The 26669-nt window shown below is 45.1% G+C and overlaps 1 protein-coding gene across 4 annotated transcripts; it reads right to left on the bottom strand.

The window, feature by feature from the left end:
- Positions 1–506: 506 nt before the first annotated feature.
- Positions 507–26402, bottom strand: ALDH18A1 (aldehyde dehydrogenase 18 family member A1). Of its 4 annotated transcripts, none has more exons than XM_033149937.1 (18): positions 26297–26402; positions 16004–16108; positions 13660–13883; positions 12450–12599; positions 12259–12363; positions 11642–11818; positions 11254–11344; positions 10580–10704; positions 9984–10128; positions 9247–9320; positions 8096–8195; positions 7153–7373; positions 6168–6305; positions 5316–5511; positions 4687–4808; positions 3612–3798; positions 2303–2398; positions 507–1041 (listed from the first exon to the last, which is right to left on the bottom strand). In XM_033149937.1, exons 2-18 carry the CDS (start codon positions 16086–16088, stop codon positions 860–862), a joined length of 2418 nt encoding a protein of 805 aa, XP_033005828.1. In that variant the 5' UTR covers positions 16089–16108; positions 26297–26402; the 3' UTR covers positions 507–859. The 4 variants fall into 4 exon arrangements, with proteins under 4 accessions (XP_033005828.1, XP_033005829.1, XP_033005830.1 ...); XM_033149938.1 differs by having other exon boundaries at positions 11648–11818; XM_033149939.1 differs by having other exon boundaries at positions 11642–11800; positions 26297–26401.
- Positions 26403–26669: the final 267 nt, after the last annotated feature.

Genomic DNA, 26669 nt, shown 5'->3' with positions numbered 1-26669 from the left:
TCAAGTGCTGCTACACCATGCAGGCCCTGTCAGCATTAAATACATTTGTAATAGGATACAACTCACACCATCATTTTGAACAAAGCAGTAGAATCCAGTCATATTGCAAGGGAGTTTTATTTGAAAAACCATAAAGTTTGAAAAATACGTTCAATTTCTCAGGGGAAATAAAAGCTTATATAAAATGAACAAAAATATTTGGTACAAATATTCATAAAAGGGTTGTGAAAAACAGTTATAGTTCTACCACTGTGATTCTCCCCACTCCATGAGTCAACTATTAAAGGAAATTAGCCTGGAAAGCATTGCTTGGTTGCTGTTTTTCCCCAAAAATTCATTATGCACCTGGAATATTTATTAAAGGTGATTTAACATTTTAAATAAGACATGAACTGTAAAGAACTGTCATTGCAACCTCTTTCAGATTTCAAATCTCCAAAGGAAAGCAGAATGACCAAGCATTTCTTGCATTCTCGAAGCAAGAAAAGCATGGGGCGTGTGGAATATCTCCCCCCCCCCTCGGTGAATGGCTGAAAAGAAGAATCCAGATCAATAAATAGGTCCAATGTCAACCCTAAAGCTCCCCATCGTTTGGAGTGGAGTACCAGAGTCCTCTTTTCTGTGCTGCAAGCGCAAAGGAGGTGCTTTCAACGTTGACACCCAACATCTACGCATTGCAGTGTGAGGAGAAACAACTCGGGCGCAAAACAAGGTCCGCAAGTCACCGCTTGGGAGTTTCCAGAAGCTCAGCGTGCAAAAACACTCCGCATTCCAGAAGGTGGAGGTTCCTCTCCTTTCCAAGACTCTGTTCTGAAACCGTAACAGTCTCCATAAAAATGCACCTGCCCCACCTGGGTGCTCAGTTGCTGTTCCTTTGTGGGATGGGGAGATTTTCATGAAGGTACTTCATACTTCCTTGCTCAGAGAAATCGGAAACGATGTGATTCTCCCCTCTCAGCAGCCACTTTGTGGTCAACAGCCCCTCAATTCCAACTGGCCCACGGGCATGGATACGCGATGTACTGATGCCAACCTCAGCCCCTGTGTGCAGAGAATAGAATAACTGGGTTGAAGAGGGCAAGAAGGAAATTCTCCAGTCTAATGGCACAAGTCAAGTTGACCAGAACTCTCTCACCCATATTTCAAGATTCCCCCAACTTTCTCTCATCCTTCTTGCACTGCATTTGAGCTCTGGACCTGGCAATTTGCTCCTTCATCTTCATGAGGTTTAGACATCTATGGATTTGCGGTTTCATCTTCTGGCGCAGCACCACAATGAATGCTTGAAGGAAAGCAGCTAATTCCTCAGTGCCCACCGAGTAATTTATCTTAAGGGTTTTTTTCTCGCTGAATTGCCACATTGTGCGGGACTTAATGCAGAGTTTGCTCACAGACCTGTGCTTTACCCATATGCAAACATATGTGTTGCTATAGATTACTCCAAGCAGCAGCCACTCTTTTGTCACTGACTGCCTCAGCTGAATCTCTCCTACAGTACATCTCTAATTAATAATGATTTTAAAAAAATTTATAACACACCCATCTGACTCGGTTGCCACAGCCACTCAGGGCAGTTTCCAACATAATGTCTAAACATCAAGCATTATAAATTTTCTGATACGGGGCTGCCTTCAGATGTCTTTTAAAAGTCAGATAGTTATTTATCTCCTTGACATCTGCTGGGAAGGCATTCCACAGGGTGGGTGCCACCACTGAGAAGGCCCTTTACCTGGTTCCCTGTAAGTTCACTTCTCGCAGTGAGAGAACTGCCAGAAGGCCCTCGGAGCTGGACCTCAGTGTCTGGGCTGAACAATGGGGATGGAGACACTCCTTAAGGTAAACTGGGCTGAGGCCATTTAGGGCTTTAAAGGTCAGCATCAAAACTTTGAATTGTGCTCAGAAACGTCCTTGGAATTAGGGCAGTCTCCCCCAATTCTGGGTTCCCAGATGTTGTTGGACTACAACTCCCATCATGCCTGACCAATGGCCATGCTGGCTGGGAATGATGGAGGCAGTAGTCCAACAACATCTGGAGATCCAAGGTTGGAGAAGGCCATTCTCTACATTGTCTACATAAATGCTATTGTTTATGGTAGCCTCTACCTCCAACTCTTCCTTTGGGATGGCCTGCATCACTCTAATTCTAAAGTACTCCAAAGCTTTAAAAAGAAGTTGCAAGTGAATCTCCTTAAATATTCTTAACTTTAAAGGTGACCATGTATCCTCCCTGAACACTCTCAACCTCACGCAAAATGTGTAACTTGGCCACCAGCGGCACAGGGCACCCATCGCGCTCCCTTACCTAGCCCAAAGCGATAGCCATCCGAGAAGCGGGTGCTGGCGTTCCAGAACACACAGGCACTGTCCAAGTGCTGGAGGAAGAACTCTGCTGTTTTCTCTGGGGGTGACAAAAGGATTTCTTTTTTTTTAAAAAAAAAACACAACTGCTTTACAATAGAACTGTGCCAAATGTGGGCTGAAACAGAATGGTCACTTGTTTAGTCAATGCCTTTTATAATTTTTTATATATACTAGCTGACCCGGCCAAGCGTTGCTGTGGCTCATTTTGTGAAATGGAAAAGGAAGATGTAAAAGAGAAAGTGCATGCCTCCCCACAGCTTCTCCTGTTGAACTTCCACCTGCCTCCTGTTTGTCTTTCCCCCGTTTTTGCCTGCCTCCCCAAGCTTCTCCCGTTGAACTTCAGCCTGCCTCCTGCTTGCCTTCCCCCCGTTTTCGCCTTCCTCCCCACAGCTTCACCCATTGAACTCTTGCCTGGCTCCTCTCTGTCTCCCTCCCCCCCTGCTTTCACCTTCCTCCCCACAGCTTCTCCCGTTGAACTCCCGCCTACCTCCTCTCCGTGTTTCCTGTTTCCGCCTTCCTCCCCACAGCTTCTCCCGTTGAACTCCCGCCTGCCTCCTCTCCGTATTTCCTGTTTTTGCCTTCCTCCCCACAGATTCTCCCGTTGAACTCCCGCCTGCCTCCTCTCTGTATTTCCTGTTTTCGCCTTCCTCCCCACAGCTTATCCCGTTGAACTTCCGCCTGTCTCCTGTTTGTCTTTCCGTTTTTGCCTTCCTCCCTGCCTCCTGTTTGTCTTTCCCCCGTTTTAGCCTTCCTCCCCACAGCTTCTCCCGTTGAACTTCCGTTATTACACTGATGTCCTGCTTGCAGGCTTTCCACAGGCATATGGTTGGCTACTGTGAGAACAGGATGCTGGACTAGATGGATCTTTGGACTGACCCAGTGTGGCTCTCCTTATGTTCTTAGTATGTGCTCCTCTTGCACTGTTCTGGTAACTCCAGCCACGCAAGAGAAACCCAGGCCACAGCTCCTCCCCACACCTGCAGCAGTGCTCATGTACCTGGGAAGGGCAATACAGGCAGGGGAAGGAGATGTGGCTTGGACTCCTCCAGTGTGGTCCATATCACCAGATGTTTGTTCCTACAGCAGCAAAGGAAGAGACACACATTGTGGAGGGTGCCTGGCCCTAGAAAGGTAACTTGAGAAAAAAGTCCCTCAAAGTCCCAACTGAGGCAATCCTGGAGCCCCCGAATGCAGAAAGAAACCATCACAAAGAGTGTAAATGCACACAAGACGTTAGACTGGCCACCAACCGTTCTCTGTGATGATTACATCTGTGTGGGAGCTCCCATATTTGTGGATGTGTTCAATAGCATCCTGTGCACTGTCCACCACTTCAATGCAGCACTCCAGGTCCCCATATTCCGTGCGCAGTGATTTCACCTCCGAGGGGCTGAATGTCAGGTAGGAGGCAAACTTGGGGCCAGCGTGAACCTTCACCTGATGGAAGAACAAAACGTTTTCACTGCACATTCCTCCTCCAAGCACCTTCTATGCAAAGAGGGAAGCCAAACAATGCGCAGAAGGGCCATTGCTCAGTGATAAGCACACACACTGTTGCCCACACGAAAGATCCCAGGCCCAATCCCTGGCATCTCCAGGAAAAAGGCCTCTTGTCTGAAACTCCAGAGAGCTGCTGATATTCAGAGTACAGTCAATACAGAGCTAGACAATTAGCACAAGGCAGTTTCCTATGTCCCTTCCTTTGTACTTTTGAAGGAAATTTCCTTCCTCTCTCTAGCACTTTCCTCACAGTAGCCTACTGCCACAGTCCCATCCTGTTTTGTGGGCTTGGTGGCTGAATCTCATTCATTCCTGTTGTTCAAAGCTCTCAGGCTTCAAGTTAGCGGAGAAAGCATGTTCACAAGCCAACCCCAAGTCCTCCTTCAAGAATGCAGCAACTAACCTCTCACTATCTTTAAGTTCTGCCCATCCCTACTACAGAAGATCAGCAAGCAGAAGATTCCAATCTCCCAAGAAGCTTGGACTAAGACAACTTCAACAGGAACCTGCTTTCCATATATGCTTGTCTTCTGTGGCTCTTCAGCCTAGGCAGAGGTGCAGCGCAGATGCATTCCAGGACCTTGACACCAAGAAGCATCATTAGAAAAGCTGGCCCAAAGTGCAATGTATGCTCAGGACAAGCCACACACTACTATAAGAACAAGGCTACTGCCCAAATAAATCTATATCATGCTGCAACTGGAGCAGACGAACACCCCTCAAGGTTTGCATCTGCAGCATCCATTCTTAGCTGGCATCTCACTGAGCAGAAACTCGTGGCAGCCACTCTCTCACGTCCAGCCTGTTCCAGCCGTCTTTACTTGCCTGTTCCACTCGCAACATGTCAATGATCTGGTCAAAGATGGGAGTTCTCAGCAAGTCCCGGTGTATTAAGAGAGTTTCGAGCGCATTGCAGGCTGCAGGGTATTCACACTTCGAGTCTCTCACTGGATGAAGGACAAACTATTGGTTACAAAGGTGCTGCACAGCACGCAGGATCAAATATTGGGCATGCAGGATCTATACTGGGTTTTTGTTTTGTTTTTTACTAGAATCCCAGGATCCACCATCCGCAGCCGAGTGCTTAGGGAGGGGAGCCAGTTACCTATTGCACCCCATGAACAAGACACTGGGATTGCCTGTGGACAGAGGTACAAATATATATCCAAGTTACTAAAGATCAGGGATTCTAACAGCCTAGTTTAGGAAGCAAAATTCTTTTCTTGCTACTTATGCTAAAAGAATTAGGAATCAGAAACTGCCATTACCCTACTGAAAATTATCCTCTGATCTACCGATCTACCAGTAGATCCCAATCTGACTTCCATCCCTCCCCCTGCTGTAGAGCATCTGAAATAAATAGGTTAAGGAGGAGAAAGTTGACCACCCATGCCCTCTCATACTTAGCTCAAACCCTTTTAAGAAGAAGAAAAATCTCTGTCCTCTCATCTCACCTATTCTGGTGACCTTCTCCACACTGGCCTCCAAGTCCACATACACGTGACAAATTCCTTCACTGTGGCCCATCACTGGGATTCCTCTAGCAGCTTTCTGGATATCCCGAACCAACTGAGACGAGCCACGGGGAATGATCAAATCTATCAGCTTGTCTAAACGGCAAAGGTCTTCCACCTCCTCCCTGGTATTCACCTGTAAAGACCACGCCAGGAGAGTTACAGAGGTTGCCCATGGTAGAGTAAATACAGTATGGGACAAAACAGAGAATACATACCCAACAGTAGGGAAACTGTCCAGCTATTTGGGCACAATTGATTGTGATTGTGTGTGTGTGTGTGTGTACACCCAACAGAAAATAAGTAGCTTGTCAAAGCACCTGGACAGAAGGTAACAAGTCCCAAAGCAGCACAGTAACGTTCATGGGGCAGGGGATCGCCTGGAAATAGCTCTGAATGGATCACAATTCCAGATTACAGACATTTCCAGGATCCCTGCCCAGTCCCAATGAACTGCCTGCCATGTGTGAACTCAAAAGATAAAGATTTGCTTTAGGTACTCAACACAAAGAATCACCAACCAACTTGAAGCAAGATTTAAGCAGCCTAACACATTTCAATTAAAAACACATCTTCCTCTTTTCATAAAAGGGGAAAAAATACTTTAATGAAATTCTTTCTGCCAGGGTTCTCTTTCAGGCACCATTACTCATTATTTCTTTTTAATGCAGATTATGTGGAGGTTTAGTGTTTATTTTTGATTCAGTAATATATCAGATTCTGACCCCTCCCAGCCTGTGTTTTGTCACCACGGTGCTGCCCCCTCCCCACTTTCTGCTCATAGGCACTTACCAGCTGCACCGCGTCCTTCACCCCGTGGATGGAAAGGGCTTCTTGAGTCAGATGGTGAAGGATCTGGTTGCTGCGCGATGCCTCTTTCCCTCCTTTCAGCAGTAAGCCATTTCCACTGGCAATGGCCAAAGCAGATACCTGCCAGAAAGAAGGGAGTGCGAGGAAGACAAGCATCAAAGAACACATTTATAACCATAGCAGCACCTAAGAATTATAATGTATTGTGAGAGTGCTGTGAACCATTTCTGACTTAACAATAATAAATGTACAGTGCCATATTTCATGGGCAGCCAATGTTGTGCCCTACGCTGCTGAACTACAATAACCATCAGGCCGAGTCAGCATAGCAAATGCTCAGGGATGATGGGAGTTGCAGTCCACCAACACCTAGAGGACAATGCAGTGGCTACTCTTCCTTATACCACTTATTTTGAATCTTCGTTCCCCTTGTCCCTTTCGTCCTCTCCTCACCACCATTCCCTCACTTTTTGACACTATACAACACTGAATGGGTTATGGTCCCATCAAGCTCAGATCTGTCACTTTGCTGTATTTCAGTAGTAATGCTTCCAAGGTTGCAATGCTGCATGTTTTTTCTGCTAAAGCTTTGTTTTTGGGAGGTCCCAAATTGATGGTGGGTATGCAATATATCTGGATGGGAAGCAGAGGAGTTGCTATAACTATGTCCCTTCTGAAGTCCTGATCAAAATTCAAGGAAAGATGCATAGCTCCAGAGGCTACTCGGGCTGCGCAACTTTTTAAAAGGACCCAATGGAGGGCACTATACAAAATAAAGGACAAACTATCAAGCTCGCTACAACACATTCACATCCTAACCACAACACACAAACCTCAATTGGCAACACTTTCAGTACTAATTATTTCCCTCCTTGGGGGAGCAAGGTGGGGAAATCCACAGTCAGAGACCTTCGCAGCTCATAGCAAGTGATATTTGCTTTGTTTCCCAAGTGACTTCTTCACACACCTGGGGGAGACAGTCAGGCCGGGATTCAAAAATCACTAATAAGACCCCAATAGGCACAGTCACTTGCTCCAGCTCCAAATCCTTCGCTACTCGTGTTCTTCGAAGGACACGGCCAACACTGTCTTGTGATGACGCTGCAATCTGTCGCAGCCCAATGGCCAAACTATTCAGTTTGGAGGTTGACAGGCTGAGTCTCTTCAACAAAGGAAGGGCCAATCTTCCTGAAATGGAAGCAGAAGCCAGTCATTTCATGAATGATTAGAATGAAACAACAGAAACAAAGACTTCAATCTGAACACTGAGTCAGCAGATGGAAGTGGTTGCATCTGAGATCTTATTGATGCAAAAGTGTTAATATTATTTGTATTGGTTCATGGTTTATGTTTATTTCTTGTTACATTTGTTTGTTACAAGCTGTGCTAAGAAAAATTTAAAACTTATTTTGAAAACAATTAATACAAAGGTGACCATATTCAGAACAATCAAAGCACTTATCACATTATCTTTTCCTGCAATCTGTGTTTCAGCTGGTCTAATGAACCACATGATTGGCTTTATGTAGAGAAAAGGACCCCTGGGTTTGCAACCATGGAGACGTCATAGGCTTTTCTGGAATAGGAAAAGCCTTTATGACCTTGTTGCAAGAACTTCACCTGGTTCCTTTAGACAACTGTGAAGCTAGGCTGTTTAAAAGTTTTGGCTAGAAAGATTCCTTTCTGTTTTGAAGCATGAACAACAAAGGTGCTCAGGTGAAACAAAAACAAAGTCAGTGTTAAAGGAACATTTGGCCAAAGGCTTCTGGATGTTCCCAAGATTTCTTCATCTAATCTTTCTAGTCCGTTGAAGTAATAAATGGCAGCCTCAGACATCTCCAGCATCACCCACTTGGCCTGATGAGAAATTGTTCTCACCACAGACCTAACACAGACTCCACCCGGTTTACCTTTATTCTCAGCTTCTTCCAAATCTTTTTTGTTGGCCTGAAGAATCTCTTCTCGCTGGTCTGTCAGAAGGTCAGCAAGATGATAGATGATCTCTGCTCTCTGTAGTAAAATAGACAGGGAACCACCATCAGGCATTTGATTGTGACCAGCTCTCTGGTCACCATATTGATGTTGTTAGCTCCTTCAAACCCACAGCCCAATCTCACACTGAGTTGCCAGGCCCTTTGGTTTATCTCCAAGACTGCTCAACTATTCTTCAGTCAAGCTGCTGGATAGGTATCCTTGCTAGTTCAGTTTGCAACTCAATTTATCCCCCCTGGAGCACCTGCTCTACAAAAATCAACCTCCCCTCCCTTCTCCCCTCATCCTAACCATGGTAGAAGGTGCCACATGCTCCAAGTGGACTGATAATTCAGATTTCAAAGCCTAGATCCTGCTGCTTGAGCTATGACTCAGATCAGCCTTCCTGATGTTTTGGACTATAACTCCCATAATCCCTGACCATTGGGCCATGCTAGCTGGGACTGATGGGAGTTGGGAGTCCAAAATATCTGCAACTTGGGGGAAGATTAATCTAGGCTATGAAGATCCCACTGAACATCCTTCATGAGTAAGGAATGCACAACACAGCCTGTATGACTCTTGTGGTCCCTTCCAACTCTACGATTCTATGATTCTGAGCCAAACAAGAGTCTAAGAGCCCCATTATCATGGCACTCTAGGAGCTTGACAATCACCATTTTGCATTCCAAGGCAGGCAGAAAAGCAAGAACATTATTGAGCTACTGATGGCCAGTGGGATGAATTTAGCTCAGCAGGTCTTAAAAAATACCAGGCCTTTTCTGTATTATAGTATATGTACTCTTTGACACAGATGTTTCATGACTGTGTCAAATTGCATGCCTGCAGAAGTGAAACTAAGTGTACTTGATCGGTCTAGTAAATAAAGCTTGATTTTGAAAACTACTAGTGCAGATTTCCAAAGTGTCCTTTCCACCTATTAAATGGGGAAACTTGAACCTTCGACATTTATGCAAGCTGTTCATCTCAGTCTGGGGCTACTGCCTTTTTTTTTTGCATTTACTACAAATGCCCTGTATGTGCTCTCAAGGCTGTAACATACATTAATGTGACTGACTGGGCTGGTTACCTGTTCAGGCTGAAGTGCTGCCAAACTCCTGCCTCCTGTTCGAGCCATTTCAGCCTGCTGTTCCACGGTTGGGCCTTAAAAAAATAAAAATAAGCAGAGGGTGGTTACATACTAGTGTGGTGCCAGTGTGGTGTAGTGGTTACGAGTGGTAGACTCGTAATCTGGGGAACCGGGTTTGTGTCTCCACTCCTCCACATGCAGCTGCTGGGTGACCTTGGGCTAGTCACACTTCTTTGAAGTCTCTCAGCCCCACTCACCTCACAGAGTGTTTGTTGTGGGGGAGGAAGGGAAAGGAGAATGTTAGCCGCTTTGAGACTCCTTTAGGTAGTGATAAAGCGGGATATCAAATCCAAACTCTTCTTCTTCTTCTCCTCATCACGCTAATTCTGGCCACCACATATTCAATGGAGAATATTTAGAAGAGTTTATCTTCGCTTCTCCCACTCTTGAATCAAAACGTGGCTGAACATTCCACTCCACAAGTCCAGAGAAAAGGGTGCACATTGCAGAAGCAACATTTACCCCTTAAGTGTTTAGCAGGACAACCCCTAAAGGGGCCTTAAACACCCTTCTGTCTCATACAACAAAAGCACAAATAGTTCAACCCTCACAGTTCTTTGTGGTTTTTATTCTACAGCAGAAGTAACCAACTGCCTCCAGCCTCCCAAAAATTCTGCACCATGATGACTGACATCCTTTGTTCCCCACAAATTCTGGACCTGACCATGCTAACCTACCTGCAGGCTTCACCTCTGAAAAAAACGTGCCAACTTTCTTTCCTTCCACAATGTCTGTGATGACATGGCCAGAGATCTTGGGATGAGTTCCATTGGCAATCACTACTGAGGTACCTCCCTGGAGAGCCCACAGGGCAGCTTTCACCTGCAAATGAAGAATATTTTTAATGCACATTTTCAAACAAAAGAGCATTGTTATTTGCTGTGATTTCTGTAAGGAGTGTAAAAACTTTTAAGGATCAACACTTTTTCAAGACATAAAAAACAGAGGTAACTTTCCCCATTAGCCAGGAATGGGGAATCTGTGATCTTCCAGATGTTGTTGGACTCTAACCCGCAACAGCATCAGGGTCAGGGATGATGGGGGTTGTAGTCTGGAGGGCCACAGGTTTCTCATTACTGCCATGAGCAGCTTGTAGTTTATCTCACAGGCATGGCATAGGATGCAACATAAAAGTGTTTTTATAAAATTAATCTAGAAAATTAACATGTTTGTTATAAAGGCTAAACGGGGTCTTAAGATATTGCAAAGTGCCCTCCTATTTTCCCCAGTAAATGGACACAAACACAGCAAAATGGTGAGGAGCTTGACCAACCTTGGCTTCCATGCCTCCCATTCCCACCCGTGATTTAGTTCCAAACGTCACAGACTGCTGGTCTCCAGGATAAAATATGTCAATGAGCTTTGCGTCATCTGATCCTGGGGGGCTATCAAAGAGTCCTGAAATGGAACAGTGGGAATGAGCTACTGGAACATACCTTCAATATCATTATGGTTGAAAAACAATGTGCATACATTTGTAAAATAAATCTTTGGCCTCTACCATTCAGACAAGAAAAGAAAAAAGACTGAGGTGACTGGATCCTCTGAACCATAGGGACTGCATTGCTAGTATCGAGTCATCCAGTTGGACCGTAAGCTATCACACTAAGGGATAGCCAGAGCCAGAATTTAGAAGCAAAAGGCAGAATATGATACCTCAGGTCAAGTGATCTGGGAAGAGGTGAATCCATTTCTAAGCTCTAAGAAACTGTCAGCAGTCCAAGACAAATAATGTAAACTCTGCTCCTCTGTTTCTAACCAGCATGAATAAAGCAATGACTAACTCCTTCTCCTTTAAAGGCGTGCACTGTGAATATTGGAGTGTTCTGGCTGACTACAATTAGCCTCACAGTCAATTCCCTAAATTTCCTCTTCCTGAACCACAGCACTGAAAAGGATCACAAAGCTGCATTGGCCATTTAGCCAGATACAGAACAACTCTCGTACCCTCAACATCCGAAAGAACAATCAGCAGGTCGGTCTTCATTTCCACAGCCAGACGGGCTGCTAAGCTGTCGTTGTCCTTCACACTGATTACCTGGAACACACATTTTAAAAGTCAGCAATACTAGCCAGGCGAGAGCTAACCCAATGCCCAAGCAATTCATAGAAAAGCAAAGCGCAACAGTAGATAGTTAGGAGTCATACTACCAGCCTCGAGTCAACAGCTAGCCTCACAAGCAACACCAAATAGCCAGATCTACTACATCCACAAGCAGCAAGTCACCTTGGAGAATCCAGAGCGTTATGACGTTAGCGTGCACTACAGCCCGGAGCCAGCGTGTTAGCGGGTCCACGAGTGAGCAACCACCACCCACTGCAATGCGCTACCCACGTTTACCCCCTGAAGATCACTGTTTGGCTCTGGGGGAGGAACCACAGCATCATTGGTGTTGATTATGGGGACAATGTTCATCCGCAACAGTTCGTGCAGTGTCCCGTTTAAATTCCGACGCTTCTGCTCGTCATGGAAATCCAAGTTGGTGACTAAAATCTGGAAGGAAGAAAAGAACTGCTCTGACAAAAATTATCCACTATCAGTTTCGGCGTGAAGAGGGCCGCCAAGCATGCAAGTTACGAACGAACCAGGTAAATTCTTACAGCAAGGAAATGGGAGTTTTGTTAAGTCAAAGTAAACAAAGCAAAGGGTCGATGTACAAACCACTTCAGATGCAAAAGCTCAGCTAGCCTGTTGTGAAATCTGAAATGCAATTGTTGTGGCCTTAATGGGTGGAGGAAAGGAGGAGTGTTAAGTTGGGCAAAGCAAAGTAAGTGATGGAGGGACAAGGTGTTGGGCATGTACTGAACTGGGGGGCCCTAACGTTGGAAAGAATTAGGCTTCCTGGCAAACAGCACGAAAGTGAGCCTTGTTCCAGGAGTCAAGAGAGAACTTGCATGGTGCCCAAGGCAGCTGATAAGACTCTGAGGAGGAGCATGTACAAAGTTCCCTACCTGGGCTGCGCAGATGCTGTACTGTGTGAACATGGCCTCATAGAGAGCCATCAGCCCGCTCTGACCGGCAGCTGCACAGGCTCGAGCCTCCAGCACAGGAATCGCCTGCACAGATTAGAGAACAAGTCAGCCAGGGACAGCGGTTTCTACACCACTGCTGAAGAACGCAGGTCGCTCTCCCCCTTGCTCACCATGTCCTTGAGCTGGTTCTGCCCTGAGTGGAGAGCCTGCCTCACACTCTGAGACAGCAAGATCTCGTGACGCAGCCGCTGCTTCCCAAAGGCCACAGCCCCGCTGGTGACGATCATCATCTCCCGGCCCTGGTTTTGCAACATTGATACCTGCAGGCACGAGAGAAACAACTCTTAGTCTAATTTAAAGCCACCCTACCTCGCTTCCAATTTATAGACGCTGCTGCGATTGTTCTGCAGGAAAACATTTCTCCAAAGCAGTAAGAATGTAAGCTTTCTTGACTTGACTGCAGCAACACCTCGGTGGAAGATGTTTTGAGGGCATCAGCGCTCTGTTACAATGCATCTTTAAAATGAGGATTATTTATTCCCCTTACGTTACTTCCCCCATCATTGCAAGATACCACAGGCAGACCCTGAGATACCATTAGTCTTGGTGGGAGTCTCAAAAGCATTGCCTTTTAAAGTTAATATTTTAATATTAACTATATGTGTTTTAATATTAAACCATATTTCTGCCCCTCCGCACTCTGCTGCCCATTACATTTAAGCCCTGCCTTCAACTGTTATCTGTGTATTCAAATATTCCTCTAATCCAGTGGTTCCCAATTAGCTAAGTAATGCAGACTCCTTGTTTTGCAAAAGGCAAGCCTTGGACACCCCAACTTTTGGAAATAATAATAATAATAATTTTATTATTTATACCCTGCCCATCTGGCTAGGTTTCCTCAGCCACTCTGGGGGGTTGTTTTAGTTATGTGAATGGTGCCACCATACCCTCCAGTATGTCCCAGCGCAAAACAGGTCTTCCGGGCCACACTCCTACGTGAGTCATGTGACCATAGGAGAGCATGGCACCCCAAAGCAGGATGTCCTGGACAGTTGTTGGGTGTGTGCCACGGACCCCCCCCCCGGGGGTGTGTGTGTTTTACCTCTGCTCTAATCCAACCTTCTTCAGCTGATCTCAGGGTGGCATACAACGCAAGCAAATATCCCAGTTCAAACAATAAAACTAACAGCAAGCCAAAGAGCAGGAAACGGCAATCTTTGAAACACAGTGTGAGCTTCAAACTTCTAGCAATAGCCATGATTAACTAAAAGCTAATGGCCTACCAGTGCTTGGGCATTCCAGCAGAGAGTGGAGACAACCTTGCCACTGGCAGGGTTTGGCAAGGAGAACAAGCAGCCAAATGCCTCCCGGCCTAGTTACCTGCTCAACAATGGATGCCAGTCGCCCGAGGGCTAAGCCACATTCATCTCCTCGAGTCACAACAGCGCTCCCCAGCTTCACCACAATCCTCTTGGCGTGCTTCAACTCGCTGCGGTGAGCAAACGACTTGCCATGGGTTCGGCTGAGGGGCACCGTGATGAATGGGATGTTACTCCAGCCCCGAGCAGACTCATTCCTCAATACCAGGTTAGGAGCCAGTAGACCTGTGGTTGAAACACAAAGCAAAGGCAGGGATTAGAGGAAAGTACATTGAACCATAAATCACCCCCCTCCCCTCACCTTTTCCAGGTCCCAGGTCTGGAGAGAGTGGGGGAGTCTGAACATATCACCTGGCTCTAACTAGTGTCCAGCTTTTAAATGAGTGAGAAAAAACATTAGCCCAAGGAACACCTTTGCAGAGCAAAATAAGTATTCCAAGTACTACTTGATCAGCTGACCAGAATATTCTGAGGTCATACTCTTGTCTCTTGGTCTCCTTGCAGTTATGTTGATAGTTTAAATACCACAACCCACAGAAGAGCCAACAGAAATCAAAGGGAGTGGGTCACCTTGTCCCTAGCCACATCTCTGCCAACTGTGGCATCAGTCAGTGTTAAAGGCAAATATAATTTCCTCTACTCTGCATAAACTAAAGCTTGCATCTTGCATGCCATATTATATTATATATATAATATCTATCTATCTATCTATCTATCTATCTATCTATCTATCTATCTATCTATCTATCTATCTATCTCCCGCCTTTTTGCCCTGACAGAACTCAAGGCAGCTTAGATACAAACGATACACTTGGAAAAAACATCATTAAAATACAATTTAACATTTATAGAATTAAAACTAGATACATATATTTTTTATCAGTGGTATGCTTGTTTTGGTTTATTATTTTTTTACCAGTTTATTAAAACATTTTTGGTTTGTTTTTATTATATTGTGCTTTGTACCATGTTGTGGTGTGTCTTAATATTGTGTTGCTGGACACCTTGGGCATTTTATTTTAGAATGGGAAGGTAGAATGTAACTGCTTTTATAAAGACTAGGTTTATAATTGCCAGCCAACAAGAATGGTCTATAATCTATATCACCACCTAGAGGTAAAGCCCTCGTTTCCCCCTTACACACATTCTTCATTTAGCTCCCCATTTGTGTTTATGCAACATGATACTGACAGGCAAATAAGGAAATGGAACTACTGGCTTTATTCAAAACAAAATAAAAAATCAAAAAATCCTTCCAGTAGCACATTAGAAACCAACTAAGTTTGTTCAAACTTAGTTGGTTTGTAACAAACTTAGTTGGTCTCTAAGGTGCTACTGGAAGGATTTTTTTATATTTTTTATTTTGTTTTGACTATGGCAGACCAACACGGCTACCTACCTGTTACTGGCTTTATGGAAGCCATGTCCTTTCCCTTTAGGCTGAACATCAGCAGAGACAGCTAAGGGCTTGAAAAAACTATATTCCTACAGCAATGCTTCAACAAGCCAGTAGGGGGCAGAGTAACACAATACATTGCCAAAGCCATGCTGCTCACATTTTAGCAGTACAGTAGTAAAGAATGGATGACAGAGGATGAGATGGTTGGCAGGGGCGGAGCAAGGGGGCGGGGGGGGGGGGTCCACCCTGGGTACCGCCCTGGGGAGGGTGACACTCTGGGGGCAGGCCCCACCCCCGCGATCGACACCGCACGGAAGGGGTGCTGGCCGATCGCACCTGCCATCTTGGGTGGACATGCACAGTCCACCCAAGATGGCGGGCACGATCGGCCGGCACCCCTTCCGACCGGCGCCGCGCCACGTTTTAAGGCTGCAGCAGGCAAACAGCAGTGCTGCTGTTTGCCCGCTGCGGCCTTAAAACGCGGTGCGGCCCGGTGCCAGTCGGAAGGGGCGCCAGCCGATCGCACCCGCCATCTTGGGTGGACTGCGCATGTCAACACATGCGCAGTCCACCCAGGAGGCTGCGCACGCGTCGTGACACCACGACACATGCCTCATGATGTCAGGGCACGTGCGCTGGGGAGGGGTGCCTTGAGGTTTGCCGCCCCGGGCGGCAGAGCGGCTCTCTCCGCCCCTGATGGTTGGACAGTGTTCTTGAAGCGACTAGCATGAGTTTGGCCAAACTGCGGGAGGCAGTGGAGGATAGGCGTGCCTGGCGTGCTCTGGTCTATGGGGTCAGGAAGAGTCGGACACGACTGAACGACTGAACAACAACAAAGTTAAGAATCAGGACACCTAGGTCTGGAATTTTAATTGCTGAGAAATTCCCAATTCTGCATTGTTAACCGAAAGGCCTCTACCCACAGTTGCCTCCTTCTGATACATACAAGGGTGAGAGCCCGCCACGTCAGTCTGCCGCCAGAATTGTCCCGAAGAACGCAAGGAAGGGAGAAGAGCAGCTCTGCACAGCATCTTGATGGAATCAGCAGCGCCTGCAAGAGAACAAGGAAGCCTACATGATTCTCCATTATTCCTGTGTCCCAGACAGTCTCCCTATGGCAAGTTGCGTGACAGCCCTACAGCAAAGTTTAATATGTGAGAAGTGGCTCATCACCGCCACCCAGGATTTCCCTCCAGTGTTTCAGTGGAAGATTTGGGAGAAAGGTGAAAAATCTATTATGCATTGTTTTTTTCTCTTCCAGAATGATGTGGAATGCTTTTTAAAAAACAATGTTGCAGCCAGTTATGCTACTACAAAAACTGATAGAGTTAAGATTCAACGGTAGTATTGTTACTTGCAGTATTAAACAAGCAATATTCTTCAGATCTTTACAATGGGAGTGCATTTTCCAAGTGGTAGAATACAAAGCATCTTCTCCATGAGTCTGCTAAGCATATTGCTCCTTTAACAAACAACAATGTACAATGCAGCCCCTGATTCTTCACTTGATTCAAATTCCTCCTAAATCATGTTTGAAGATACACAAATACAGCCGAGGGACCCCCCCCCCCCGGACTAACATGAGAGGGCAGCAAGAATTTGCTTCTTTGTACTCTTGCACCCTTTCCACTTTCTGAAGGCCATGAAACTCAGTGCAAAAGAAGCTTTGGATTAGGCAGATGCTCGTTAGAGAAATAAACTTGAAATGCAATCGGTTTAAGAATTGAGGGTGAACAAAATAAAAAAAAACAGAAATATGGGTTCAGGATAGCCAATTTTCTTTACAATTTCTGTGAAGCTTGCTTCTGAGTGCAATGTATATGTAGCCGGCTCCTAATTACTGGTAAATGTACACAGGACAGCAACCTTATGATATATGACTATCCAAATTTATTGCTGGTCTTTATTTTAGGTATTTTCTAAACCCTTTCTCTTTAAAAATATTATTTCTTCCTGCTTCTGCAGTATAATACCAAGGCTAAGACCAGATAACAAATCTTTATTATAAAGCGGATAGTTTCACATGTTCAGTTTACTTTTAATTTCTTTCTTCCCAACTGGCAAACGCTAAGATATACCTAGGTTAGCGTGGAACAACTTGCAGCTCCAACACTGGATACATTTGTAACTATTGTCTGAATAAAACTGAAACCTTTAAAACTCGCAGATATAGCACCAGCTGTACAAATTTCAGGTGTTCAGTTACACACTATATATTTCATGTTCTTGAAATAGTTAAGGAAGTTCCAATTTGGTAAGAAAGTAATCATGTTATTTATTAAAGGTTTTCTCCAAAATTGCAGGCATACATACATACACACCAGGAAAAGTGAGAAAATTTGGGTTCCCCTCCCAGCACCACTACCAAGGACTTCCAACATTCAGCCAGATTACATGCCTGTCTAACAGGGACTACACAACCTGCCAGAGATAGACACCTGGTACTGTGGGTTCAATTTCAAACCTGCTTCAGACAGGAATTCAATCCTTCCTGAAACTGTTGCTGCTCCATTTGCACTGGAAGAAGGGAAGATGAGACAGGGTGGCAGTTCCAAAGATCACATCCCACTCTCTCATTTTGACAAGAGCAATAGCGAAAAGAGGATTTCCATGTTTCTCACCCAAGCATTCCAGATAAAAAGTGTCTGGAAGCCCTTGCAGAAAAGCACTCCAATAGAAGTGCTAAGACAAGGGAAGCGCCACACGATGACTCAGTGATGCTACAAGCCCCCGTTTTTTGCCTTCAGCTCCCTAGCACTGGATTAGAGAAAGCAGACATATGCAGCCCAGGAACTGTCTTTCTGAAAGTATCGATTCCAGGTGCAGAAAAGTCCCAATGTCAAACAAGGGCCTGTCCCTGCTCTTCAAAAAGAAAAGCTGGGGGGGGGGCAGGGATGTGGGAGGGGGAAAAGGGAAACCTCAGATAGAAGGAACTGCAGAAGTGTCCAGAGTCGAGAGAGTTAATTCCTGAAAATCCAGCTGAAGCAAATTACGACTCCCTGGCAGCAGCCGCCAATCCCTGAGCTGCTGCCTGGATGAGCCACATCAGCTCCAATAGAAAGAAAGGAGAGCCCTGGAAGGAGCTGATGCAACCTGACTCCCAGCAGTCAAGGCATCACCTCCTCACACCCTACAGCTCAGCGGCTGATGAAACAAGTTCCACGTTGCAGCACAAAATCCAAGCTGAAGGCTGAAATGTCAACAAGTGTTATAGATCTCCAGTGCAGACCAGATCTGACAGCCAGTAATCAGGCCCTCTCTGCCTCTTCAAAACACACACACACACACACACACAGAGAGAGAGAGAGAGAGAGAGAGAGAGAGAGAGATATTCCCAGGTGTCTTCTCTCTAAGCACTTTCAACTCTGCTAAAGATATGAAAATTGCATGCATGTTTCAAATGTGTATGGAGATTATACCCCAGAAGCAAGGAAGGGTGACCTGGATGGAGATATTCCTTGCGCTGGTAATTATCCAGGAAGGCGAGGGAACCAGCTCTAGGAAAGTGCTGCCATAGGCACTCCAGCAACCCAGATTGAGGGCTGTGCCGTATATCGTTAAAATGAAATAAATCTAATTAAGAACTCTGGCCAGAAGTTTCAACCAAAAAGATGCGTTTACTCATAAGTAAATACAAATGTAATATCAATCCTGTTAAGAATTACAGTCTTAAATGAAAAAATAGTTTCACATTGAAAATTTCCTTGAAAGTCTTTTAGAAACTGATGTCAGGGCTTCTATGATGCGTGTCAGATGTATAATGAGACGACTGGAGACCAGGGAGACCAGGACAGGGCCCCGTTTCGGCATAGATGCCTTCCTCAGCTGGCAATATCAAATAATATTAGACAGCATAGAGTACATCAAGTTTCAGTATTTAAGATTTTACAAAGATCATTATTAAACAGCATCAAACGAGTTATATCTTCCTGTTGTAATAGAAGTTTTTCAACGTTTCTTCGATTATATAGTTCTATTTTGGGTCGTCTCATTATACATCTGACACGCATCATAGAAGCCCTGACATCAGTTTCTAAAAGACTTTCAAGGAAATTTTCAATGTGAAACTATTTTTTCATTTAAGACTGTAATTCTTAACAGGATTGATATTACATTTGTATTTACTTATGAGTAAACGCATCTTTTTGGTTGAAACTTCTGGCCAGAGTTCTTAATTAGATTTATTTCAGTATATCGTTAAAGTGACACTTTATGCACACCTACTCAAAAGCTAAGCCCTGTTGTGTTCAATGGAAGTTACTGCTAAGTATGTCTGTATAGCTTGACAGCCTTAAGAAGCTTGCCATCTTTATGTCAGCCTCAACCTCAGATGTAAAACTCACCATCTAATACAGCCATGCAAAAGTGGGGTTGACATACACCTTAAGGTTTATATGGATGCATTGCCCAATCTCTGCCATCATTCCCCATCAAAGATATCTTCCATCTCTTTCATCCCCTAGAGCTCAGGGGAAGAGATGGTGCCTGACATACGCTTCAGCTTTAATTTCCATTTTGACACACCATTTTCTTGCTCATCAGTTACACAATCCCAAATTATAGTGCCGCCCAGGTGTCCTTTCTCCAAGAGTTCCAATGCAACCATGTGCCTCACTTTTCCACCACATGGCGGCACCATCAAATTTAAAGGACAACTTCTGTATTGCTCCTGCCCAAGAGATGGGGTATGGCCTGTGTGTTTCTGCTGGCCACTGAAGTAGCGAGAAGCATAACAATCTGGCTCTTACTAGTAAAAGAAACTCTACTTGTTGTCATCACGGGCAAAAGCATGTCAGATCTCAGCAATACACAGAGATGTGGGAGAATGAACTGCATCTCTGAACTCTTCTATGGGTTACGCTCTGTACAGATTCTGATCCCCATCTCTTCCCAGTTATGTTCGTGCACTGTAAAGAAAACCACTCAGAACTTAAGAGTTTCAAAATACTTCGGCCTCTGCTTTGAGACACATGGTTTCACATGATTGCTGAAACTTTCTGTCAAGGACTGCAGTCGCTGAGCAGAACCAGGAAGAAGGGCAGCCAGCCAGAAAAGCAGCAAATGGTTGCTAGGGGAATGCAGCACGCATAGAAACAAGGCTGAGGTCAGGAGCTCATTGATGATGACCTCTCAACACCACTTTTTCCGCATGGATATAATCTCTGTAAAGGAAGTGTGTGTTCTGCGATGTACAAATTGCTGATTTTGCTGTCAGATTTACCAGAATCAGCCAGCTAATGCATGTGACAGCAGTTCAGTCCATGTAGTTAACAAACAGGAATAACAGGATAAGAAAGGACTGAATTATGGGATAGCACTGGCCCTCCAGTAAGGCCCAAGTGAGGAAGAAGGGAAGGGGCAAAAGCACAAGTTCCTTAGCTAGAGTTCTAAGGAGTGTGCTGTGAAGGAACAGAACCTGCATGTAGGACTGCAGAGGGAGTATGAAGAAGAGGGGCTGGCAAATGGGGACTCTGCATGCTTGGATGGGAATCTAGGGGCAGCCTTCCCCAGTCTGGTGTCCTCCAGATATTTTGGAGAACTCCCATCAGACCTAGTTAAATGGCTATGCTGGCTGGGGTTCATGGGAATTTTAGTTCAACACATCTGGAGGGCACCAGGCTGAGGAAGGCTCATCTGGGGGTACATCTATGAAATAGGTTTTTCTTCTTCTTCTTCTTTTGGTCACAAGTTATCTTGTACTGACAATTCCACCCTGTATTAAAGCCTCCTTGGGAAATTACCTACAAGGGGTCAGTTCAATATTTAACTAAGGACTTAAGGCTGTTTTCTGATCACTCCTCAGTACATAATTACATGCAAATCTGATTCCTTTGGGCTGAATTCCCAAGGAAACTTCGCAAGAGGAGCATGACCAGGAAAGGACGCCATGTGATGACTTTCTTTATTATTATAAGTGACTTGGGTAAAGGTAAAGGGACCCCTGACCATTAGGTCCAGTCGTGTCCGACTCTGGGGTTGCGGCGCTCATCTCACGTTACTGGCCGAGGGAGCCAGCGTACAGCTTCTGGGTCATGTGGCCAGCATGACTAAGCCGCTTCTGGCAAACCAGAGCAGTGCACAGAAATGCCATTTACCTTCCCGGCGGAGCAGTACCTATTTATCTACTTGCACTTTGACGTGCTTTTGAACTGCTAGGTGGGCAGGAGCAGGGACCAAGCAACGGGAGCTCACCCCGTTGCGGGGATTTGAACCACCGACCTTCTGATCAGCAAGCCCTAGGCTTTGTGGTTTAATCCACAGCGCCACCCGTGTCCCATAAGTGACTTGTGTAGGTTTACCCTAATAGCTGGACTCTGTTTTGTTCATCCTTTTTCCGTCCAGTCCATCCTTTAATTCTCCCACTCTTTGTCAGCATATGCACTTTCTCTGCCAGCTATTAATATGCAGAAGTTTGAAGAAGAGGGGAAAAAATACTTTTGCACACATTGCACAAATAGGAGGCTTCACCATCACAGGGTGTAGCAATAACAAGGTTGCCTTTAAAAAAAGAAAGAACTAGGTATCAGAGAATTATATTTCATTCAGGATCTGAAACAAATCATGTGACCTCAGAAAGCTCAGTAAAATCTTATGCATATACTACTGGCATTAGTTGGAAACAGGATTCTGCACTGCATTCTCTATTAGCACAAACCAGTAAACCTTGTTTCGATATAGTACCTCCCTATTTTTATTTCCAACCCCTCAGCAGCAAGTCAGCAGAAGTGAGCCTTAAATTAGGGGTGGGGAATCTTTTAAGTCAAAGGCCACAATCCCCGAGGGGCAAGTGTTTGGCTTGCCAAACAAGCCAAAAGCAGGTATGGCCAATTCCAAACATGGGTGGAGCCAAAGCCAGAAGTAGTTTTAGATCCCCAGCATACCTTCCTGCAAGATGGAAGTTATTGCAGGGAAGCGTAAAATAAAAATAAAAAACTCTCCTGGTGCTACAAGGGCAGAAGATGGCAACTAGCAATCTAATGGCATGGCAAGCTAAGGACAAATTTCAATGGCATAAAGTTGTCTCAGAGCAACATTTGTCCAGAATATTATACTCAAGGGTAATACTGTACCTTCGCTAATAGTTTCGCTAACCTTCCTATGGTTACCTTTGATCCCTCGAGTAATGCCACATGTCTTTTTGTATCTGCTTGCACCCCAGAGAGGTCACTTCAGTGCTGCCAGCACAGCAAAAACAACGTAGGAGGCAGCAGCAGTTACAAGTTACTGGTCTCTGCAAGCACAACAGGCACTGTGATTATCCAGCAGTTTGACCTCACCCCCGGAGGCGCACTCCATTGTCTCTAGAGGCAGACGGATGCCAACACCAGCAACTCCAAGTGTGTCTGTGTCTGCAAGCTTTAGAAGCCACTTTGTGTGAAGTCACAAAGCACAACCCAAGAATAGAAAGTTCATGCCCGGAAACACACTTGTGTCTTGCTTCAGTCCCAAAGTCCTACGACACGTGCTACTTTATGCAGGGCAAGACAGTTGTAACAATGAACTATCTTTACAGGAGCAAGCCTACGGAACCCTCAGATTTGCCTGCTTCCACACACTCCTCTCCTCCTCTGGCATGGCCACAAGGAGAAGCTCTTGCTTCCATTTTTACTAATGGCAATCTCCACCCTCCAAGTTCCAGTCCTCATAACTACAACTCGCTGCCTTCAAAAAAACAATAATTTCATGGTAGATGAACTATAGCTTTCAGAACATATTGTTTATTAAACCAAACCAACAACACATAACAAGTGAATGTTCATAGGCTAAAAAGAATATTCATTAAAATGGTTGTTAACTCCAGCCGTAGGTTTTCCGCTGAAATACTTACAAAATACAGAATTGTATCCACCTCAGTTTACTACTTTATTTTCAAGCTATACTGTGTGAAAAAAGCACATGGAGGTATTCAGGTATATTTATCCATTAGCTAAAAGTGCTTAATATAAATAAGAAAGGGAGAAATATCATGTCAAGACTTACCCGTTCAGTTCTGGTTAGACTTAATTTCACTCTTAAGTCCTGAAAGCTTCCCTTGGGAAAACTCTTGTTTAGAGCATAACAAGTTACTGCAAATCCAGCTTGTCTAGTCTGGCAATCTGCAGTGGCCCAACGAAGCTCAATATTTCAGAGGAAAACTACTGCTCCCCCCTCACCCCACTAATTATATAGAGATCCAATCAAGCAGTTCTAAACAAGGGGAAAATTCCGGTTCAAAGGCTAGAGCTAACAAAGGCACCAAAATAAGATTTAATCTCTGCCACTGGAAAAATTGGCCGTTTGGAAGGTGCTAGAAAGACCTGGAAAAGAAAAAAATCTCCTGCTGCTGCACCACGATTATTAATAATTGCATGTAGCAAAGAGGTTTTGAGACAGTTAAATCCCCCTCTTCCAAAAGTTCACACACTTAATTTTACTGTGTGTGTGTGTTTTTTTTTACTGTTTTGCTTCTGTGTATTTATCACACAAAACAAAATGAAACACTAAGATCCTGGCCAAAATTGGATGTGCATATTTTATTTATTTTTCCTGTTTAAGCTAGCCAGATATTATTAGTTTAATTTAAACTGGTTTCCTAGGATCTAACCCTGCTTTTCATGCTGAAGAACCCCCTATTTTTAGAAGTTCCCAAGCAACCATAATCTTAAATTGAGGAGCCTGCCAACTGAACATAAGAACTTAAGAGCCTTGCTGGATCATGCCAAAGTCCCATCTAGTTCCAGCATGCAAGCAGTTCTTTCAGTGGCCAACCAGACACCTACGGGAAGCCCAAAAGCAGAACCTGAGCACAACCGCACTCTCCCCATCTGCAATTCCCAGCAACTTCATACTTCTTAATCAATTGTACATGAAAGCTTATATTACAGTACATCCAGCCTTGCATTTAACAGCTTGCCTGGTACAAGTGCATAAGCAGCCTGGGGTGTGTGTGTGTGTGTGTGTGTGTGTAATTGCTCCATTTCTCCTCTGCTAGCCATAGAGGAAGGAAAGTCTAGCAAGTGGGCTTAGCAGAGGAGGTATAGAGTGATCCACCCCTTCTTTGGCAGCAACCAGTTGAAAGGGGCATTTTGTTGTCTGGACACCCAGGACCTCCAACCACACTGCCCAGGCTCATGCCCCAGAAAGGTCAATTTGGTGCTGCTAATGTTAATGCAGCAAAAACAAAACAAAACAAACAAACAAAAAACCTTTTCTTACTAGCGTAACAGGAGGGAGCGCAGCCAGTGTGAAAATGCAGGCTAGTTTTTCTTGCAAACTAGTCATTTTTGTAGGCTTACTTACAAGACTCACAGATCTGTTCCTATTCAAGGTACGACAAAACTGACTTTTGTTAGAACAGACTAAAGAGCTGCACCTCTAGAAATGATCTCCACATCTGTATCTACTCAGTTTTACAGTTTCTACTGAGCCTATGTTCCTATATCCTATAATAAAAGTTGGAAAAGAGGACCTCGGGAAAGGATTTGAGGTTTTGTTTTGATAAAAAGGCCTATATTCCTTTCCATACAAGGTGGTGTTTACAAGTGTCTTTCTACATATAGCAAGTTTTGTCAGTGAGACTTTAAGCTTACATTACCTGCTTAAGAGTGTCCACCCTGAACTCCCAACTTCTAGGCAGAATGAATTCCAGCTGATGTCCCAAATTCAATGCCTTGATTCATGCAATCTGCAAACACATAGCTTTTCCTCTCCAGCACCCAGGAGGAGGGAAAAACCCAGAGAGGGAAAAAACCCACATTTTTTCTCCTACCCATTGTTAAATAATGACCTCTTGCCCCTCTAATCCAAAAGGCAACATGATCTATAAAGATAGAGACAGAAGAGTTGAGAGTAGCACAGAGGAAAGAGTTACAGAGACAGATATGTGTATATAAGCTTTAGGGAGATTTTAGTAGCCAGCAGCAGGGCAGGGTTTATGCAACTCATCAAAGTCAAAAGAACAGAGAAAGAATACATAATTTTAAAAGCAATCTTGCCCAGAGATTGGCTGACTGGCAGTTTGGTTGTTTAAAAAAATGGAAAGGAAGGAAGGAAGGAAGGAAGAAGTTCAAGCAACATCACAACTCCAAAGAAAAGTGGGAGAAAGCTTACCCTTTAAAATACCCCTCCATAAGGTGAGAACTCAGCCTCATCCAAAGGTAGGATGCAGGTGTAACAACTGCACCCGCATTTATAAACACAAGAAGAGGGCATCAGGGTTAACAGAGGAAACCCAGCCAGATGGGTGGGGTATAAATAATAAATTATTATCATTATTGTTATTATTATAACACAAGTATTTATGGCAACCCTGATTGATAAACATTTTGCATCCAGAATGAGACTTTGCCCTTCACTTTATAGTAATTTTGAAGTCTGCCCTCTCACAAGGAACTTATCTCAACTTTCCAAAAACACAGAATAGCTTTTATCATGCTGGAAAGAGGCATAAAAGCACGGGTTGCGATGGGATGCAAACTGCTCTCGCAGAAGCTGTGTTGCGCTTGCCTTTTCTTTCTTTTAATCTAAAAAAGCATTATTCTGCACACACTTTTCTTAAAATTAAAACACTGCAAGTCAGACGGCACTGCTAGACGCTTGGTGGCCTTTATCTTAAGATCAATTAGCTTCCTCCTAGATATATGCCAACAGATGATTCTAGGACTGTGCGTGACACTTCACGCAAGGTGGGCGCAGCACCAAGGGACTGGGCATGATGCAAGAGTATATGTCATCACTCTCAACAAATGATCCAAAAAAGCAGCAGCCGATGCCCCGGACTCTTAGAAAGGCTCTACTGTGTATATTCAGCCCTCTTACGTCATATACAGAAGACAATATCCTTTATTTAAGTGCCCTGCTTTCATGCCCACAACAACAACCACCAGCAACGGTTCAGCACCCCCGCCCCTAACCTGCCAATGGAAGCGTCGGGGGACGGGGCACAAATATATCTCTTTCCCACTTTGATCGCCCAGGGGGTTAAAAACGTGGGAGTGGGAATGGGGACCCTGCCCTCCCTCCAGGATGGATGGCAACCGGGTCCGTCGGATCCCCGCCGGGTCCATGATCAGAGCCCGAGTCGCTCTCAGTGGAGGATGGGAAGAGCGGTCCGGGGCGATCCTGAATCCCTCCTTTGGGGCGCAGGGTCCCCATCTCCAGTTCCGCCCCCCTACGAGCTCTCGCAATGGGAAGGAAGCGAAGGGATCGCCTGCCCGCTGCCCACCCCCGGCTGCGCCCACCCGCCTCCGGCATCACTTACAAACTCTCCGGACCAGGAGCGGAGCGGAGCGCACCCGGGACTCCCCCCAACACCGATCCGGCCGGCGGGAGCGATGTCAGCAGAGGCACTTCCGGCTAGGGACTCCGCCCCCTCCATCCCCCTCCATCCCCACTGCTTGCCTCGTGGCACCTGCCTCCCCTTAAGGTGGGTGGGCTCCTTCCGCCCGACCCCCCATGTAATTGCAAAGATCTTCAGATTTTATTTATTTGGCCGTGCAAAATAATAATAATAATAATATGAAGCATTGGAAGAGTTCCTCCTGCGAAGAGGAGCTGGCCTTCTCTTGCGGAAGAGGAATTGTTACTGAAAGGATGCGCCGGGTAATGGCAGGGTGTAGGGTCGCCCCCCCCCC

This window comes from Lacerta agilis, chromosome 5 (assembly GCF_009819535.1).
Source record: "Lacerta agilis isolate rLacAgi1 chromosome 5, rLacAgi1.pri, whole genome shotgun sequence".
In the NCBI taxonomy this organism is placed as follows: Eukaryota; Metazoa; Chordata; class Lepidosauria; order Squamata; family Lacertidae; genus Lacerta; species Lacerta agilis.
The sequence above is the reverse complement of the archived record's forward strand: the minus strand, read 5'-3'. Positions and strand labels throughout refer to the sequence as shown.

Coding starts and splice junctions, on each gene's coding strand:
- ALDH18A1 (XM_033149937.1), bottom strand. CDS start 16,088: ATGCTGTGCAGAGCTGCTCTTCTCCCTTCCTTGCGTTCTTCGGGACAA. Junction 10,129..10,579: donor TGGGAGGCATGGAAGCCAAG/GTTGGTCAAGCT, acceptor CTTCATTTGCAG/GTGAAAGCTGCCCTGTGGGC. Junction 6,306..7,152: donor GGCCTGACTGTCTCCCCCAG/GTGTGTGAAGAA, acceptor TCTTTCTGGCAG/GTATCTGCTTTGGCCATTGC.